The 17,973-nt window shown below is 47.6% G+C and overlaps 1 protein-coding gene across 3 annotated transcripts in view; it reads right to left on the bottom strand.

The window, feature by feature from the left end:
- The window catches only part of VPS33B (VPS33B late endosome and lysosome associated), a 31,799-nt gene that overhangs the window by 3,596 nt on the left and 10,230 nt on the right, over positions 1 to 17,973 (bottom strand). For 2 of the 3 annotated variants that reach the window (XM_026000831.2, XM_072737308.1), the window contains 16 exons: positions 16,364 to 16,774; positions 13,067 to 13,147; positions 12,623 to 12,684; positions 10,602 to 10,651; positions 10,338 to 10,405; positions 5,250 to 5,295; positions 4,143 to 4,237; positions 3,766 to 3,870; positions 3,291 to 3,387; positions 3,022 to 3,099; positions 2,844 to 2,917; positions 2,487 to 2,573; positions 2,214 to 2,304; positions 1,712 to 1,786; positions 1,389 to 1,453; positions 1,215 to 1,269 (listed from right to left, as the gene is read on the bottom strand). In XM_026000831.2, coding sequence (XP_025856616.1) covers positions 1,215 to 1,269; positions 1,389 to 1,453; positions 1,712 to 1,786; positions 2,214 to 2,304; positions 2,487 to 2,573; positions 2,844 to 2,917; positions 3,022 to 3,099; positions 3,291 to 3,387; positions 3,766 to 3,870; positions 4,143 to 4,237; positions 5,250 to 5,295; positions 10,338 to 10,405; positions 10,602 to 10,651; positions 12,623 to 12,684; positions 13,067 to 13,147; positions 16,364 to 16,774 — 1,540 coding nt within the window. Of the gene's footprint in view, positions 1 to 1,214; positions 1,270 to 1,388; positions 1,454 to 1,711; positions 1,787 to 2,213; positions 2,305 to 2,486; positions 2,574 to 2,843; positions 2,918 to 3,021; positions 3,100 to 3,290; positions 3,388 to 3,765; positions 3,871 to 4,142; positions 4,238 to 5,249; positions 5,296 to 10,337; positions 10,406 to 10,601; positions 10,652 to 12,622; positions 12,685 to 13,066; positions 13,148 to 16,363; positions 16,775 to 16,964; positions 17,132 to 17,973 lie in introns of those variants that run through there. The other variant, XM_026000837.2, reaches the window with a different exon arrangement.

Here is a 17,973-nt window from a genome sequence, read left to right as displayed (position 1 = left end):
GACGAAGCCTGGATCTGAGAGTTCTGAGGACGAGCCCTGACCTGTGAGGGTGCTGAGGGAGGGACACAGAAAGGTGCACTGCTCACAGTGGAGGTGGCAGGGGGACATGGCAGGAGGGAGGAGGGACCTGGGCGAGTTCCCTCCTGGCTTTGGGCCAGCACCGCCACAAACTGCTTCAGAGGCTACCGAGGAATAAGACAAGTGTTCAGATAAGATCCGAAAGGGCAGTCTGGGGTGATTTCCTCCAGTGAGGTACAAAGAATGGGCTTGCAAGTACAATCGAGGAGATGTAGAATAAGCAAACTGCTCCTCTGGGGGCAAAGAGCGGCCTCAAAGACACATCCCCACCTGCAAGACATCAGCAGGCAACACCAGTTGCCAAAAAGGGGTGGAGGGGGGTGGTAAGGACAGGCCCGGAGTCACAGGACAAGCAAGTCACAGGGACGAACAGCACAGCACATGGAGTAGTCGATAGTACTGTCACAGCTGCACTTGTGGGGAGCCCAGCATAGCGTACATACCTGCCTAACCCTGTGCTGTACACCGGAAACTAAGCTTCCATTGTGTGTCAACTGTACTTCCAATTTAAAAAAAGGAAGGGGTGCACATGGGTGGCTCCGTGGTTTAGCATCTGCCTTCAGCTCAGGTTGTGATCCTGGAGTCCTGGGATCAAGTGCCACATCAGGCAAAGGGGAGCCTGCTTCTCCCTCTACCTACGTCTCTGCCTCTCTCAGTGTCTCTCATGAATAAATAAAATCTTTAAACAAAACACTCCAAACAGGTGAAAAAATTGCATAAAGGGGTTAAAAGTTGTGCCACGGATGGTCGCAGAATCTGAGCTTTTGGAAACGTTTATGAAATTGGCTATACCCCTTTCCTGGACTGTCTTTATTATAAAACCTTGCTGTAGGCAGGAGGCTGGATGAAACAGAGACACACCATTCTACGCTGTGCCCCTGCAGTCCTAAGATGTGACTGGGCTTGTTCTGGGGGCCCTGGGTGTGGTCCTGCTTAGGGTCGGGACAGTGAATCACCCCAGAGCCTCAGGATGTCTCACTTGGAACAAAAACTGCTTTATTTTACAGGGGAAAGAATCCATGAAATTACTGGGAAATGTTCTGTCTGCTAGGATATTATCTCTGTCATTCAAAAGGATTTGCTCTATCCCTGAGGTATGATTTTTCAGTCTGGCATCTCTGGTTCCAGGGGCTCACCATTCTCAGTGATGGACAAAAGGCACATGAGGCGAAGGCTTTCTATAGGTGACACCTGCCCAGAAAGAGAGTCAAAGAGAATTCAAGTTTCATGACACATGTTCTTCTCTCCTCTTCCTTCTGGAGGCCAACCCCATGGCACACCATTCCCAGCAACCCCGGCCACCTGCTCACCTGCCGGTCTATGTGTTCTTCAATGTAGCTGGTGCTCTCTCGGATGTTAAAGCCCTCCAGCAGCGCTGGGAGTAAGCAGAGGAGAGCACATTACAGGGCATGCAGCTCAGCTGCTGCCATGTATGCTAACAGGTGTCTGTCTCCCCGTCTTTCTCCATGCTTGGGGTGGGTTAAGGGGCCCCCAGGACTCCTAATAGGAACCAGCATTCCACCCAGCCAGCACCAGCTAGAAGGAGCCAGATGGATCTTTGCTGGATGGGAAGGTGCTGGGAGCAAGGGAAGCAGAAGCATGGAATGGAGCTGGGCACGGCCACTGCAGCTACCATGCTCAGTCTTGATGAGCTCCTGGAAGTCCTGCTTAGTCTTCTTCTTCATGATCGATTCACAGGCCCCAATATCTGCAGACAGGACAAAAAGCAAGCAGACACATTCCCAGTTCTAGAAGAATATGCCTTTATTATCCAGAAAAATAAAAAAAAAAAAACCTTTTTTTTCAGATATTATTCACTCATTTGAGAGAGGAAAAGAGCACAAGCAGGGGGAGCAGCAGAGGGAAAGGGAGAAGCAGGCTCCCCACTGAGCAGGGCACCCGATGTGGGGCTCAATCCCAGGACCCCGGGATCATGACCTGAGCTGAAGGCAGACGCTTAACCCACTGAGCCACCCAGGAGTCCCAAAAATAGAAAGTTCTTAAGGCAAAATGCAGAAGCACTTCGTCCCATTTCAGGTGAAACAAGATCATTATCTGCTGGGTGAACAGAGCTCTCTCCCAGGGCAGATCTCTTCTGTAGCAGCCCCTCGCCCTCCCCTCCGGCTGAAACCTACGGACGCTCAGCAGGCGGTGCTCCTGTTTCAGTCCCTTGAGCTCCTGGGACACGAAGTTCTTCATCTGCTTGATGTCCATGCCTCTCCGGCGCTAGGGGAAATCCTCACAAGGTCAAGCTCTCCCAACCCTCAGACACGAGACGCCACCACCCTCCCTCAGTCTCCCCGATTCCAAGACAAAAGACAGGGGGCTGTCATCGCATTAGGGGGTTGTCAGCCGCCTTGGGAAGCCACTGGGGAAACGAAACAGAGGACCCCGGGCTTGGACCTCACGTCATACTGAGCCTGCAAGTTCCGGGCCTTCTGACTCAAAAAGCCAAAGACGTTGGAGAAATGCTCATTACGAATCTCATTAAACACCTGCAAGGGGAACAAGCCAGCAACAACTTACCAGAGAACCCTAACTAGTCCCTCTTCCCTCAGTAGTGTGACCAGAGCACAAGAAGTGTGTTCTGTTCTAGCAAAAGCACAGAGAAAGCGGAGCTGGCAGCATGGATGCATGACAAGTACCAGCTACTGAGCTCTGGGGTATGCTCGTTCCTGGCGGGGAATCCGTCTCCCACAGGCTCAGCCTCCCCACCCAGAGTGGGGCCCACAACAATCCACGGGCAGTAGCCACTCCCTCCTCACCTTGTCCTCAGCATTGAGTAGAACCTTTAAGCTCCTGTCAGAGGATGTGACTTCTGGGCCAAAGTCGACACTCCCTTGAGAGCAGATGGAGCAGCTATGAGGACCTCCAGAGGTCCCGGCCCAGGTAAGAGACCTCGGGAGCCGAGGACCCCCTCCACCTTGCCAGGATGCCACTTACCGCACTTGATGCGGAAGGTGTCATCCACCAGGCCCTCGTAAACCACCTGGGAGCAAAGTGCTGTCACAAAGTCCACATCTGAAACCGAGATCCCCAGCCGTGAGGATCCTCCCTGACCTACACGGCTGCCCGGCTCAGGTGCCGCCACGGGGCCCAAGCGCCGTGCTCCCGGTCAATGCTGGCATTCATAGCCCCGAACCAATGGTCCTAACTGAGCCACCCATGTCCTCGAGGGTCCAAAGACAACAGGAGTGCTGAGCAGCATTTACCTCTGTCCAAGAGGAAGATATGTCCAATTTCTGGCCTTCGGCCCTTGGTTTCGCCATCCTCCTCCTCCTCTAGTCTCCTCCACAATTCATATGACATCTGCCAGGGACCAAGACAATCTCAGTCTGGTGTCCAGGTCCTTGCTGCAGCCCCACCAACTCTTTTCCACGTAACATCTCTCCTTGACCCCAGCCACTAGCTGAGGGGAGCTCACTATTAACACTACTACCCACTACACATCCATCTGGGCCCACCCCTCCCAAACTCTTCCCTGCTGATGAAGGATGATTTCCACCCCCAAAGATAAGACTCAGGAGTGCTAGTCACACAAGTCCTCCTCTCTGAGGAACTATTCTGGAACAATAAAAGCAAGCCAAAGAATCTGCATCTTATTGCAGATGCCTGTGGGCAGTCCATGGTGGGCAGAGAACAGGTAAAATAGGGGCTATTTGGGACAAGGGCCCTGCTAGTGCCCACCTTGGTACATCTGCCAATTCCGTAGCAGTTAGGAAAGGGTCCGTAGAGGGTGCTGAGAAGGTGCAAGGCCTGTGCCACAGTGTTGATCCAGCGCTGATCTCCTTCCTGCACGGAAATATGGCTCAACCCAACAGACCCATCTGGAAAGGGGCTAGCCCTAGAAACCCTGGAGCAGGAAGGCAGGGTGTGGGGACTGCCTGAAAGCTTTCTGATTGGCCCCTACTGGTGGACAGCAACCAGTAGCACTCAACCCACAAAATGCTCTCCCCTCGTGATAAATTATAGGAATGGCATGAAGGTTACATCAATGTTGCTAGCTCACTGGACCCCACCTGTCCCTGCCTGTCAATGCCAAGACCCAAAGACCCTGCACTTACCAGGAAGTAGTCCCTGAAAAATTCTGGCAGCTCCATGCTCAACAGATCCACATCAAGAGGCAGCAAAGAAAAGGCCCATTCATCACAGCTCACATCTGTGGGAACAGGGCAAGTCAGCCTCCCCATGGAAGGCATGGGGCTCCATGGCAGGAGAAAGAGGGTCTGCCACAGTGACATAGAAACATCTGAGCACCGCCACATGCCCAGCACCACACTGAGCACAGGACACTCAGAGACAAGAAAGACCCAGCCTGAGCCTTAAAGGAGTCCATGGTCTGTTAACAGAAAGAGACATGCACATGACAGCCTGCTACGCAATGTGTCTTCATCTGAGTACCCACCAAATGTGCTGAAGGGACACTCATTCACTACTCAACAAATACTGGCAGGAAGCCACATGTGTGCAGGCACTAGGCCGAGCACCAGGGGTATGTAAATGGAACGAACATGCTCCCCATCTTCTGCCAGAGAATCTCAATCTAGTAAGAGAGGAACACACCAGATACACCTCATTCTAGGTGTGCTCCAAACAAGTAGAACAGCAATCTGGGAGCACAGATAGGTCAGGGATCGAACCTCCACCTCAGCTATGCAGGGTAGAGGAAAAGTTTAGGAGTCCAGGAAAGACTTCCCTAAAGAGCCAATATTTACACTTCGAATTTGAGTAAGATTTTGGTACGGAAAAAAAAAAAAAAAGCTGAGGGCGGAGAATATTCTAAGCCACAGAAAAACCAAGTGGGAAGTGCCCATGGCTGAAGGATAGAGAGTCAGGAGAGAGAAGGGAGCTGCACACGGTGAGGCTGAGGAGACAGGAAGGGGCTGACTGCAGAAGGCCCTGAAGATTCTGGCACTAGGGCAGGATCTGCAGCAGGAGCTCCGTGCTCGGGTCAGCGATGCATGCAGCACAGAGGGAGAGAAGGCAGTCTTCTCAGGGGAGTCTTGGGACAGAGGAATGGTGGTACCTGGAATCTCCTTCAGCCTTCCCTTCAGGGCCTTGTCCCCCTCCCCCTGGTGGGGAGCTCCCCTCCTCCCAGGGCCAACATGTAGAGTGGGGGGGGGTATAGTGTTATGTTCTCCCCGTCTCCACTTGCGGCTGCCTCTTCTCACCTCCATAGACCCCCTCTTCCTCCAGCACCATCTCACATGCGTGAAACTGAAAGACAAGAGGGAGCAGCTGGTGACCACCTTCTTTTCTGTTCTTTTCATCTTTCTGGTGTTCCTCTGTGGGCACTAAGGACAACACCTACTGGACCCAGTGACGGAGACAAGAGAACATGGACTCATAGGGATGATAGGAAGGACCACTGGGACAATTCAGCCCAGCACTTTGTTTCCCTTTACCCACTTTATTTAGGTATTAAGTCCATAGCTCTTTCCTCCCTGCAAGACTGGAAAGCACCACAAAGAAGAAGGTATTTCAGCTGTCCCCGAAGGGTGAGTCCTGCACTCAGATGTAGGAGGGAGGGCCCAATGTACCCCAGAAACAGGGGAGGTGGGGCAGGCAGCAGGGAAGGGACACTGGTGTGGAAGGAGGTCAGGGGAGGATGGGTCCAGGGGACCCCTGGAATCATTAAGAGATCTGGAGATCCAGGCTAGGGGTGAATGGCACAGAATATTTAAAGTGGGTGGTTTGCCCAAGAGATAAGAACACAAAGGGACATGAGCACCGTGGACAGGATTCCAAGGAACAGCAAACTAAAAGGGTGCACAGGGCACAACCTGGCAGGGAAGACAGAAAGATGACACAGAGGCAGGAACGGGGGACACGGTGCCTCCCAAGGCAGCAAAGGTCCATTTCAGGAGGAACAGGCAACAGTGTCAAACGCCAGAGACATTAGGCAGGACGGGAGGGAATCAGGCATCACTGGGTTTGACAACAGAGCCCTCAAGGGTTTGGGATCTAGTGAGGCTGCAGGAGAGTGACAGCAAGAACTCTTCACACAAGTCTTCACTCAACAGAAGGGAGAGTCCCTAACTGGGAGAAGACATGAAGTAGGAAGAATTCTTTAGAAGGGACAGATGTAGTTGAAGACAGAAGACAAAGAATCTACCTGACAGGAGCACCTGGGTAGCTCAGTGGTTGTGCCTCTGCCTTTGGCTCAGGTTGTGATCCTAGGGTCCTAGGATCAAGTCCCACATCGGGCTCCCTGCCCAGAGCCCGCTTTTCCCTCTGCCTATATTTCTGCCTCTCTGTGTCTCTAATGAATAAACAAATAAAATCTTGGGGAAAAAAAAAAAAGAATCTACCCAACAAAGCATGATAGTAGAGAAGGAATGTGGGCATGGGGCCAGAAACACAGGTGAATGGCTAATCAAGGAGGGGAAGAGGCCCAGGTCACTTCTTCCTTTGAGATAAGTGGGAAGGTGAAATACTTGGAGACAATGATGAAGAAGGAGGAACACTTCCTCTGATAAAGACGATGATGGTAACAGTTGATATACATTAAACATAAAATATGTGCTAGGCATCACTGTTAGTGTTTTATAAAGATAACCTCTCTTGGTCGTCATGATGACTCCATGAGATGTGGAAGATTAATGCTACATGCTCCTAATTTTACTTTACACAGAGAATCCTATTCATTCCTCACTCATTTCTTTTTAAGTAAGCTCTATGCCCAACATGGGGCTCAAACTCACAACTCTGAGATCAAGAGTCACGTGCCCTGTCCCTCACTGAGTTCTGTCAGTGAAACTGAAATAGTAGGCCCACTTTAGTGCTAAGGGAATCCCAGAGCCCAGATCAAAACTGCTAATCTTCATAATTAACAAAAGGAGTCTCAAGAAGAGAGAATCCCTTTCTTTACAGCTACTGAGGGAGATTGTGTTATGATATAAAATTAAGTCAAATAATCTAATTAAATAGGATATGAGATGGAGAAAATTCATCAAAATACCAATTTTGGGGGATCCCTGGGTGGCCCAGCGGTTCGGCGTCTGCCTTCGGCCCAGGGTGTGATCCTGGAGTCCTGGGATAGAGTCCCATATCGGGCTCCCTGCATGGAGCCTGCTTCTCTCCTGCCTCTGTCTCTGCCTCTCTCTCTCTCTCTCATGAATAAATAAATAAAATCTTAAAAAAAAAAAAAACCAATTTTGTTTTTCTGTGTAATAGGGAGGCTTATTTAAAATCTTTTAGGAGGGATCCCTGGGTGGCGCAGCAGTTTGGCGCCTGCCTTTGGCCCAGGGCGCGATCCTGGAGACCCGGGATCGAATCCCACGTCGGGCTCCTGGTGCATGGAGCCTGCTTCTCTCTCTGCCTGTGTCTCTGCCTCTCTCTCTCTCTCTGTGACTATCATAAATAAATAAATAAATAAAATCTTTTAGGATTATTTAAAACTATTACCAACATGTTCTATTCCCTCTTTGAACAAATCTGTCGTTGGAAGTATAATTTGTTTTTTTTTTTTTTTTTTGTTGTTTATTTATGATAGTCACACAGAGAGAGAGACAGAGGCAGAGACACAGGCAGAGGGAGAAGCAGGCTCCATGCACCGGGAGCCCGACGTGGGATTCGATCCCGGATCTCCAGGATCGCGCCCTGGGCCAAAGGCAGGTGCTAAACCGCTGCGCCACCCAGGGATCCCCTGGAAGTATAATTTGAAAAAAGTCTCCCTGTGTGTCTCTCATGAATAAATAAAATCTTAAATTTTTTTTTTTTTTTTTTAATTTTTATTTATTTATGATAGTCAAAGAGAGAGAGAGAGGCAGAGACACAGGCAGAGGGAGAAGCAGGCTCCATGCACCGGGAGCCCGATGTAGGATTCGATCCCGGGTCTCCAGGATCGCGCCCTGGGCCAAAGGCAGGCGCCAAACCGCTGCGCCACCCAGGGATCCCCTGGAAGTATAATTTGAAAAAAGTCTCTCCCTGTGTGTCTCTCATGAATAAATAAAATCTTAAAATAAAAAGGGGGGGGGGTGTCCCTGGGTGGCTCAGCAGTTTAGCTCCTGCCTTCGGCCCAGGGCGTGATCCTGGAGCCTCAGGATTGAGTCCCGCATCAGGCTCCCTCATGGAGCCTCCTCCCTCTGCCTGTGTCTCTGTCTCTGTCTCTATCTCTGTCTCTGTCTCTCTGTGTCTCTCATGAATCAATAAATAAAATCTTTAAAAAAAAAAATTTTTTTTTAAGACTCCAATAACTAGAATTTATTGCCACAGCTCCTTTAGTAACATTTAAAGTAACCTGTAATTCCAACTGGTTATCTTACTTAATAATTTCTTGCCCTGGTAATGACATTATACTTGATACATTTCTCAGTAGGATAAATAGCAGTAAGATTGTGCTACAAATCTTCAAATGATCTTCAAAGGAAGATCATTAGCTCTTTCTTATTTCTTTTACATGATGAGAAAACAATATAAGCCTGTGATTTCACTAGATTTTGTAACAAAAACTGAAAGTCATTTAAAAGAGGTAAGGACTTGCCATTTGTAACAACATGGATGGAGCTAGAGAGTATAATGCTAAGTGAATTAAGTCTGTCAGAGAAAGACAAATACTGTATGATGCCATTCAAGTGTGGAACTTAAACAAAAGAACAAAGAAAAAAAGAGACAAACTAAAAATCAGACTCCTAACTAGAGAGAACAAACTGATGGTAACCAGAGGGGAGGTGAGTTGGGAGATGGGAGGAATGGGTGACGGGGATCAAGACTGCACTCACTGTGATGAGCACTGAGTAATGTACGGAATTGTTGAATGACAATATTGTACTCTTGCAACTAATAAAACACTGTATGTTAAATATACTGAAATTAAATAAAAAGTAACATGCTCAGCCCTGTTATGTCAAAAAAAAAAAAAAAAAAGGTAAGTACTATCAACTCCATTTTATAGATGAGAAAACTGAGGCACAGAGCAGGTAAGTAACTTATCCAAGATCACACAGGTTATAATGATAAAGCAAGGATTCACATCCAGTTTGGCTTTAGTGTTTGAGACTGAGCTACTGCTTCTACTTTCTCTAGAGTTTTTTGGGAAAGATTGGAAAAGAATAAATCAGGGTGTGTGGGTGGCTCAGATGGTTAAGTACCTGCTTTTGGCTCAGGTCATGATCTCCCGGTCCTGGGATTGAGCCCCAAGTCGGGCCCCTGCCTCAGCGGGGACTCTGCTTCTCCTCTCTCTGATTCTCCCCCTGCTCATGCTGTCTCTCTCTCTCTCTCTGTATCTCTCTCTCTCTCTTTTTTTTTTTTAAGATTTTATTTATTTATTCATGAGAGACACAGAGAAGAGAGAGAGGCAGAGACACAGGTAGAGGGAGAAGTAGGCTCCATGCAGGGAGCCCGATGTGGGACTCAATCCGAGTCTCCAGGATCACACCCTGGGCTGAAGGCAGCGCTAAACCACTGAGCCACCCAGGCTGCCCTGTATCTCTCTGTCTTAATGAATAAACAAAATATTTTAAAAATAAGTAAAAGGGAAAAAAGAAAAAGAACAAATCTCTGTCCTTTCAACTTTATTTTTCTATCTGCTCTCCATGCAGCATAAACTACTTGGTATAGCTTTATAGGCCTAAAGCAGGCCCTGTATATAAGATGAGGATGTATCCATAATGCACCTTGCTGACATAGGAGTGAGAGAACTTGATGAAATCAGGGAATGGCAATGCGACTACCACCAAACACTACAATTATTGAGCTAAAAAAGATGGAAGGGACCTTGCCTGAAGATGTGAACTCCCTGCTTGACTGTGGGCTTTCCTTCCCTCCACTCCTCAAAGCTGGGGTAGAGTAAAATGGTCTCTAAGCTTCCTTTTTTGTGTAAGAAAAGGCTTTTCCAAAGTACATTAGTATGGCTCTAGTATCCCAGGGGCAGCTGGTCACATGCCTTGAATGAGCATGGAGGAATAATGATTTATTGTACTTACTGTTAAAGGGACAAAGGGACAAAATCACTGGAATGCCATAACATCATGCACATTACTATACAGAAATCTGAGTTAGAAGGGATACACAGCAGGTTCTGCTTCAGAAGAAGTCTACACAGACACTCCCTCTCACAATTCCACAATCTGTAACTGGGTTTGACAACAGACCCTCTGCTAAATAATCAAGACCACGTTAATGACAAGACAGGAATAGATATTTTGTTCAGTCACACATAATTTGCTTTGGGGGAGACACAGCTATTGGCCCCTTGCCCCCTCCTAGCCTTTCATCCTGATCTACCCTCCCCTACTCCCACCAGAACCCAAACTCACCTTCTGAGGGCAGAAGATCACTTTGTATTTTCGAGTTCGGCCAGCCATTTTGTCAGCATTGACAAGACCTACAGACAGAAGGAAAGCAACCTAGAAAATCACAGGCCCTTTGTTAAGACTAGAAGCAAGGAAGTAGACATCCTCTCAAGTGGTATGGCCAATTTGAACCATATTTTCTCATTAAAAGGTCCTTATGGCCTAGGCCCTTAATCTTAGCCACTCTTTCCTAGGTCTTAGTTACACGTAGCGCCATGGCATACTCACTGGCAATGTATCGCATGTTCTTGATGCGAGGTCGGACCAAGAAGCACAGCCTGTGGGAGAGAAAGGAAAAAACAAAACAAAACAAAAAACCTCAGTGAGGAAAAATCATGAAGTTGGTGATAGCAGCTTTGAAGAAACAGAAACAATGTTAACTCTTCATTTGCTCTTCTTGCCAGGCTGATAGTTCTCATCCTAGCCAAAGCCATGCCAGCTCTCTTGGCCTACCACATACCACGCACAGAAAACTCCCTTCAGTACGAGAGGTACATTGGTGCTGCGGGTACTTATGGGCCCCATGTGGGCCCCAGGAGCTCCTGCCCTCACATAATTTACAATCTATTGGGCAAAATAAGATACACACATGTATGGAGCATAATAATGGTCAAGTGTTAAAAAAAGTTCCAAGATAGTATATAAAATAGTGTTTTTCAAATAGGGGTTCATGGAGGTACTCTCCATGTATCCAGGAGAACTTTTTCCTCTAAGGGGAGAATGAACATTACTTAAGTTTGAAAAATACAAAAAAATAAAAATGAAGGCCAGAAACAGGCTGTCTGTGACTAAGTGCCAAGTGAGCAGGACAAACACTAAACACCATGGAAACCCTGGACTGGGATGGCGACACAGAACTTCATGGAGGAGGTGGCGCTGGGCTCTGAAGGCCAGCGATTTTTTTAAGACTTTATTTATTTATTCATAGGCTCCCCGCAGGAAGCCTGATGCAAGACTCAATCCCAGGACCCCAGGATCATGACCTGAGCTGAAGGCAGATGCTCAACCACTGAACCACCCAGGCATCCCAAGGCCAGGTATTTTTTGCAGGAGCAGCAAGGGCAGGCAGAGTGAATGGCATGGCCAGAGGGCAAAGGCATGTGCACACAGTTGGTTGCCCCACTGGCTCAGTCAATGGAGCATGTGACTCTTGATCTTGGGGTCATGAGCTCAAGCTCCACATTGGGTGTAGAGATTACTTAAATAAATACAACTTAGGGGATCCCTGGGTGGCGCAGCGGTTTGGCGCCTGCCTTTGGCCCAGGGCTCGATCCTGGAGACCCGGGATCGAATCCCACGTCGGGCTCCCAGTGCATGGAGCCTGCTTCTCCCTCTGCCTGTGTCTCTGCCTCTCTCTCTCTCTCTCTCTCTGTGTGTGACTATCATAAATAAATAAAAATTAAAAAAAAAAAAACAACTTAAAAAAAAGAAAAGAAAGTGTGTGTCAAGCAGAGGCTTGAGGGGACACATGAAAGACCAGGCTGGAAAAACAATGTGAGCCTCACTAGAGACAGCCTTGGAATCTGTGGTGAGCAATCTGGACTTTAATCAGTAAGTAAAGGAAGCCTCAAAGGTTCCTGAGAAGAGCATAATGAAAATATTTTTCAGGGATCCCTGGGTGGCTCAGTGGTTTCGCGCCTGCCTTTGGCCCAGGGCGCGATCCTGGAGTCCCGGGATCGAGTCCCGCGTCGGGCTCCTGGCACGGAGCCTGCTTCTCCCTCTGCCTGTGTCTCTGCCTCTCTCTCTATGTCTATCATAAATAAATAAAACCAAATCTTTAAAAAAAAAAAAGAAAAAACATTTTTCAAAGATTAATCAATCTGGCTAGAGATGGCTGACTGGATTAGAGAGAGAAGAGGACAGGAAAGCGAGAACATGCAGAAGGAAGACCAATTAAGACGGCACAGCATAACCTAGGCATGAACTTGTGCAAGTACGGGAAGGTGAACCACATCACAAATATGGTGCCAGGGCAGCCCTGGTGGCGCAGCGGTTTGGCGCCGCCTGCAGCCTGGGGTGTGATCCTGGAGACCTGGGATCAAGTCCCACATCGGGCTCCCTGCATGGAGCCTGCTTCTCCCTCTCCCTCTGCCTGTGTCTCTGCCTCTGTGTCTATGAATAAATAAATAAAATCTTTAAAAAAAAAACAAACAAATATGGTGCCAGATCCCAGCCAAGGATGGACAGGAGGCATAGGTGCTTGGACCTCCTCCAGCCTGGAGCCCAGATGAACTTTCCCAGACACTCACTGTTCATTGGAGCTGAGGGCTGGCTTGCTCTCCACCTTGTACAGCTTGTCTACTTCGTGTTGCTACAGAGAGAACCCAACAAGACAATGCAATAAAAACTTGGTAACCCACAGCAGGACACAGAGAGGACTTCTGTAAGGGCTCCTCTTCATGCTACTTCTAGGAATCAAACTGCCTCCCTGACAACCATCCCACTGACCTTTCCTCAAACTGTCAACAGGTAAAAAAAAAAAACCCCAAACCAAACAATTCAGTAACAACCCAAACAACAACATCAAATCCCCTTTGTCCACCCAATTCAGCTACCCTGCATTTTACCTAAAAGGGCAGGCACTCCTTAGTAATTTGTACTGTTCATTTATTAACATTAAAAAAAAAAAAAAAAAAAAAACCTGCTTCATGAGGAAAGAGGAGCCCAAATCTACTGGGAAAGGGGGCGGGTACCTTCAGGATGGAGACATTGGCGATCCGATCCAAGGGGCTCATGAGATCTGCCTCAATGAACAAGTCCTTTTTTCCTGGAAGCTGAAAACAGTACCTTGGGTCACTCATAGGTCACACATGCTCCCTCAGCTGAGAGCTCATCCAGCCATCCACTTAATAAACGCACAAACTGAGTGGAGGTACCCTAGGCATCGTATCATTTACCCCAACACCTTATTTATTATCTGTATCCACAGTGGACATTTCTTTATATATTCGCCTAGTTTGTCTTCTCATTTTCTGTACCGATGGAAAGTTACTTCACCTTCTCGAAGGTTAAGTCCTCAACACTCCTGCTTGCCCATGACCTTGTTGTGCATCATTGCTCTGTTCTCCACTCTGCCTCCCAATTAACCTCTATTGCCTGTTGGACAAAGCCACACCAAACAAAGCCCCCTTTGCATCTGGCAACCCCTCAACTGTCACCTCTGTTTAAGTAGTGTTTTTCTTCTAATTACAAAAATAACCCATGTTCAAAGCAGAAAACTTAGCCCAGAACAGTCCAAACCCACCCATCTCCCATCCAAATCCCTGCCATCTGATTCCTGCATCCCTTCTACTGTGTCTCATCTGCCCAGGGAATGAGGGGTCACAATGAGTGGCAAAGAGAGGGAAGTGGTTAGAAGTTAGCTCTCAACTAGGTCTTGACAAATGAGTAGGGCACTGGCAGTGATCTAAGATGGCAATCCAGCAAAGGCCACAGACAGAGTAAGGACAGAACAAGCAATTCGGTTTGGCTGATGCATAAGGTTAAGTGTAGGGAAATGGTTCTCAAGCAAGGATGATTCTGCCCCATGGGGACATCTGGCATTGTCTGGAGACATTTTTGGTTATCTGACTTGGGGCAGGGGGTTTTACTGGCATCTAGTGGGTAGAGGTTAGAGATACTGCTAAAAGTCTTGTAGTGTATGGGACAGTCCCACAACAAAGTATTAGCTGGCCCCAAATGTCAGTGACACCAAGACCAGGAAATCTTGATGAAGGGGGAAGGTGGGGATTGAAATAGGTGACTGGAACTGGAGCATGAAGGACCCCAAAGTCTGGTTAGGGAATTTGGAGTTGATCCTCTATGAAAAAGGGAAAACAGAAAGTTTTTGTGCCTTGAAGCATCCACTCAGCTGGAAGTTTTAGTTAGATAAATCTGGGCACTGTGGATGTAATGGATTGGAGACATGAGAAATCAGAGGCAGGGAGTCCACTTCTGTGGTTAAAGCAACAGTCCAAGCAGACCAAGAGTGGAGCAATGAATGAGGACCTGATCGAAGCTAGTGGTGTGGTCAACAAAAATATGCTAAGGATACATGATGTGTAAGAGAATTTTTTAAATAACTGAAAGAAATTAACAGTTAACAGTGCTTGTATCTGTTCATTGGATGTGATTTTTTTTTCTCTTTATACTTTCCCTTACTATCTTCTTTGTAATGTGTGTTATAATCTCTAAAGTCAGGTGTAAAAAAAAATAAAAATAAAAAATAAAGTCAGGTGTGAGGAAATATCCTTAGGACTCAACAACTGATTCAGTTAAATGTGAGGCGGGGAAGGAGAGTCAAAGAGGATTCTGAGGTTTCAAGCCAGACCAGCAGTGCCTGTCAACAAGAATTAAGTCAGAAAAAGTGCCAGCATGAAGGGCAAATTCTTGCACAGACACTTCCACTGGCCACAGTGAGTTGCCCTTGTGGGCAGCTCCTCCTGAGTTCCCTGTACAAGAACCCATCCTTGGTCTCATTTACTCTTTCATGTGCTTCTCACCTATTAGCAGTGTTAAGTAGCATCTCTTTTCAATTCCTCACACATTTGAGAGTCTTTTATGTGTAAGTCACTGTGCTATCATGACGAGGCATATAAATAATATAAAACTTGGTTCCAGATCCCCTGAGTTCTCCGAGGTTCTTTTGAGTCCCCATCTGCATCCCAGCTGCGGCTCTACGTTTCTATCTGCTGGATGCTACAAGCAGTATTTCCTACTAGCATCTTCACTTCACCCTATCCAGTCAACCTGTCCCTTTAATTTTTTTTTTTTCATTTCAATTCGATGTTCATTTAAAGAATATTTATTAAATACATGCTATGTGGGCAGCCCCTGTGGCGCAGCGGTTTAGCGCCGCCTGCAGCCCACGGCATGATCTGGAGACCTTGGGTCAGGCTCTCTGCACGGAGCCTGCTTCTCCCTCTGCCTGTGTCTCTGCCTCTCTCTCTCTTTGCATCTCTATGAATAAATAAATAAAATCTTAAAAAAAAAAAAATAAATACATGCTATGTGCTTAACTCCAAGCTAGGTACTCCCTGTGTACACAGCGTTGAACAGAACGGACACGTTCTTTGTTCTCAAGGACCTTCTAATATAGTAGGGAATGTGGACATTAAACAAATAAATATACACATAATGCATTACAACTATAGCAACAATGTTGTTTTCCTATTAACACAATAAAAATCTCAAACTCAGCTTTGCTTCTCGCTCAACCTTCACAATCAGTAAATCTTTGACATTCCTTTTACCATGACTTAAAAATCCATCCTTTCCCTTCAACCCCACGGTCACTAATTTTGCCTGATCTATGGTCTCCTAACTAGCATTCCTGTTGTTCAGTTACTCCAACCCACAGATAATCAGCTTCAAGTATTGCTTCACCCCTTAAATGGGGAAAGAAAATCTTCAGGGGCTGCCTAATGCCTACTGGTTAACTTCTGATAGCTCTCCTCCCTGTATACAACTTGTCCTTCCCTGGTTCCTCAACTTTGCTCCTACAAACCAGTCCATCTGCCTGGAATATGCTCCTCCTTCTCCAAGGAAAATATGCTTATTTTTCACAATCCAGCTCCTTAAAATTCCCAGATCATTCCTGCTAGGAATGCCTGGTTATTCTGAACGCTTCTGGCATCCTACCTATCACCCATTTACCAGACGGCGCCCCTGTGTGGTAATCTCTGCTTTACAGGGCTCCTACTGGAGTAGACCCTTAAGGACAAAGATGTCTTATCCATCTTTCCATCTCCAGTGATGCGGGGCACAACTGGTGTCTCCCTTGCATACCAAAAAGAAGTGACTTCATTGTTGGGACTCTCTGCTAGGTCCCAAGCGGCTCTTACTGCCCTCTCCTTTTCCTCCCTAAATGCTACACCTAAGACCTGCCACAGAAGCTCCAAGGACAATACCAAGGGCCTGGAACAAGATCAAGGGGACTCAGGAAGAATTAGGCGTCCAGTGAGCGCTAAACTGTTGATGCAGAAAAGGCCCCAGGCGTGGCGGGGACTGACCTGCTCCAGCAGATAGATGAGCTGGTCTCGGGCCAGCCTCTTGAGCATGGAGAAGTCAGGCAGCTCGGGGGCGTCGGGCCGATGGGGAAAAGCCATGGTAGCGGGCACCGGAGCAGCGGGGTGGAAGAAGGGCGACGCCCTCCGCTCAGAGAAGGTCGGCAGCAGCCCGGGGTACGAGCGGGGCGGTGCTCCCTCAAGCCTGGGCACGGTGCGAAAGAGCCCCCGAAGGGGCCCTCGCTCCTGCGCTCGAGTGAATGGCCACCTCTCGATCAGAGAGCCGCAGCCTCGGAGGACTCTCGTCCAGAACAGCAGCCGCGGGACCCACCCGTCCCTCCGTGGTCCACTCCGCCTGCAGCCCGGGATCCAGTCTACACCCACAGATTTCGCGGCGTGCGGCAAAGACCCCGCCTCCTGCCAGAGAGAGAAACGACTTCCTAGACCTCCCGGAAGTCTCATGCGATCGGCCAGCACTTAGCCTATCGGGAAGGGGACGGCGGCCTGGAAGGGACCTTTGAAAACGCGAGGCAACGCGTCAACGCTCTGGTCTCTTGCCTGGCCAGAAGGCAGCGTTCCCATCATGAGGATTACACCCTAAACTTACCTTTAAAGGTACACTCAATTCTCCTAGCTCGCTCAAACAAGGGTTGGGCACTTTGGCGAGGTTTTCAGAACTTCGTAAAATGGCGAAACCCACTGGGGGTCCGGAGGGCACTGATCACTGGGGATCTTGACTGTCAATCAAATCTACCCCCAAAATTTAGCTGCCGCCTGGGAGCTCTCTGGCTTCCCAGCTGCTGGAGGCGAGGCGCGGAGAAATGGGACACGGAGCCTGAAAGAAGGGGAGCGCGTTAGAGTCCAATGGAAGCTAAATCCTGCCAGCTGTAACTTTGGATACAGGAGTTTTGACTTAATGTCCTTCGTCGGAGGGACGTCTGGGTGGCTCAGCGGTTGAGGGTCGGCCTTCGAATCAGGTGATGACCCAAGGGTCCTGGGATCGAGTTCCGCGTGGAGCTCCCTGCATGGAACCTGCTTCTCCCTCTGCCTATGTCTCTGCCTCTCTGTGTCTCTCATGAATAAATAAAATCTTTAAAATTTTAAAATAATAATCCTTCGTGAGAAAATGGATAAACTGTGGCATATTCATATAATAAAGATAACTGAATAGATGAAAGAATCTAGATACGGAGTGGCATCTATATGATGCCATTTCTATATGGTTCTAGAATAGGAAAAACTAAATGGTGAAAACAATTTCAGAAAAGTGATTGACTTTGGTAAGAATTGACTGGGACGAGAAATTAGGGAATTTTCAGGGGTGATGGTAATAATCTGGATTCACCTTGTTAAAAAAAAAAAGAAGAAGAAAAAGAAGCCATTTTAACTTCTAGATTTGCTGACAATACCTGAACTCGCTAATTTGTAATATCAGATCATCATTTCCTTGTGAGATGCATAGGAAGTACAAAGCTTCACTAATTGCCAAAAATTGAACCTGATCAAGTCTCAAGATGTAAATACCAGTTGATAGGAAATATGGAGGGTAGTAGAAACATGACAATAAACATTGTAGGAATTGAAACCTAATATATCCAAAATATAGGAGATAGGGG

This window comes from Vulpes vulpes, chromosome 14, assembly GCF_048418805.1.
Source record: "Vulpes vulpes isolate BD-2025 chromosome 14, VulVul3, whole genome shotgun sequence".
Lineage (NCBI taxonomy): Eukaryota > Metazoa > Chordata > Mammalia > Carnivora > Canidae > Vulpes > Vulpes vulpes.
Note: the sequence above shows the minus strand (reverse complement) of the source record. Positions and strands in the feature narration are given on the sequence as shown.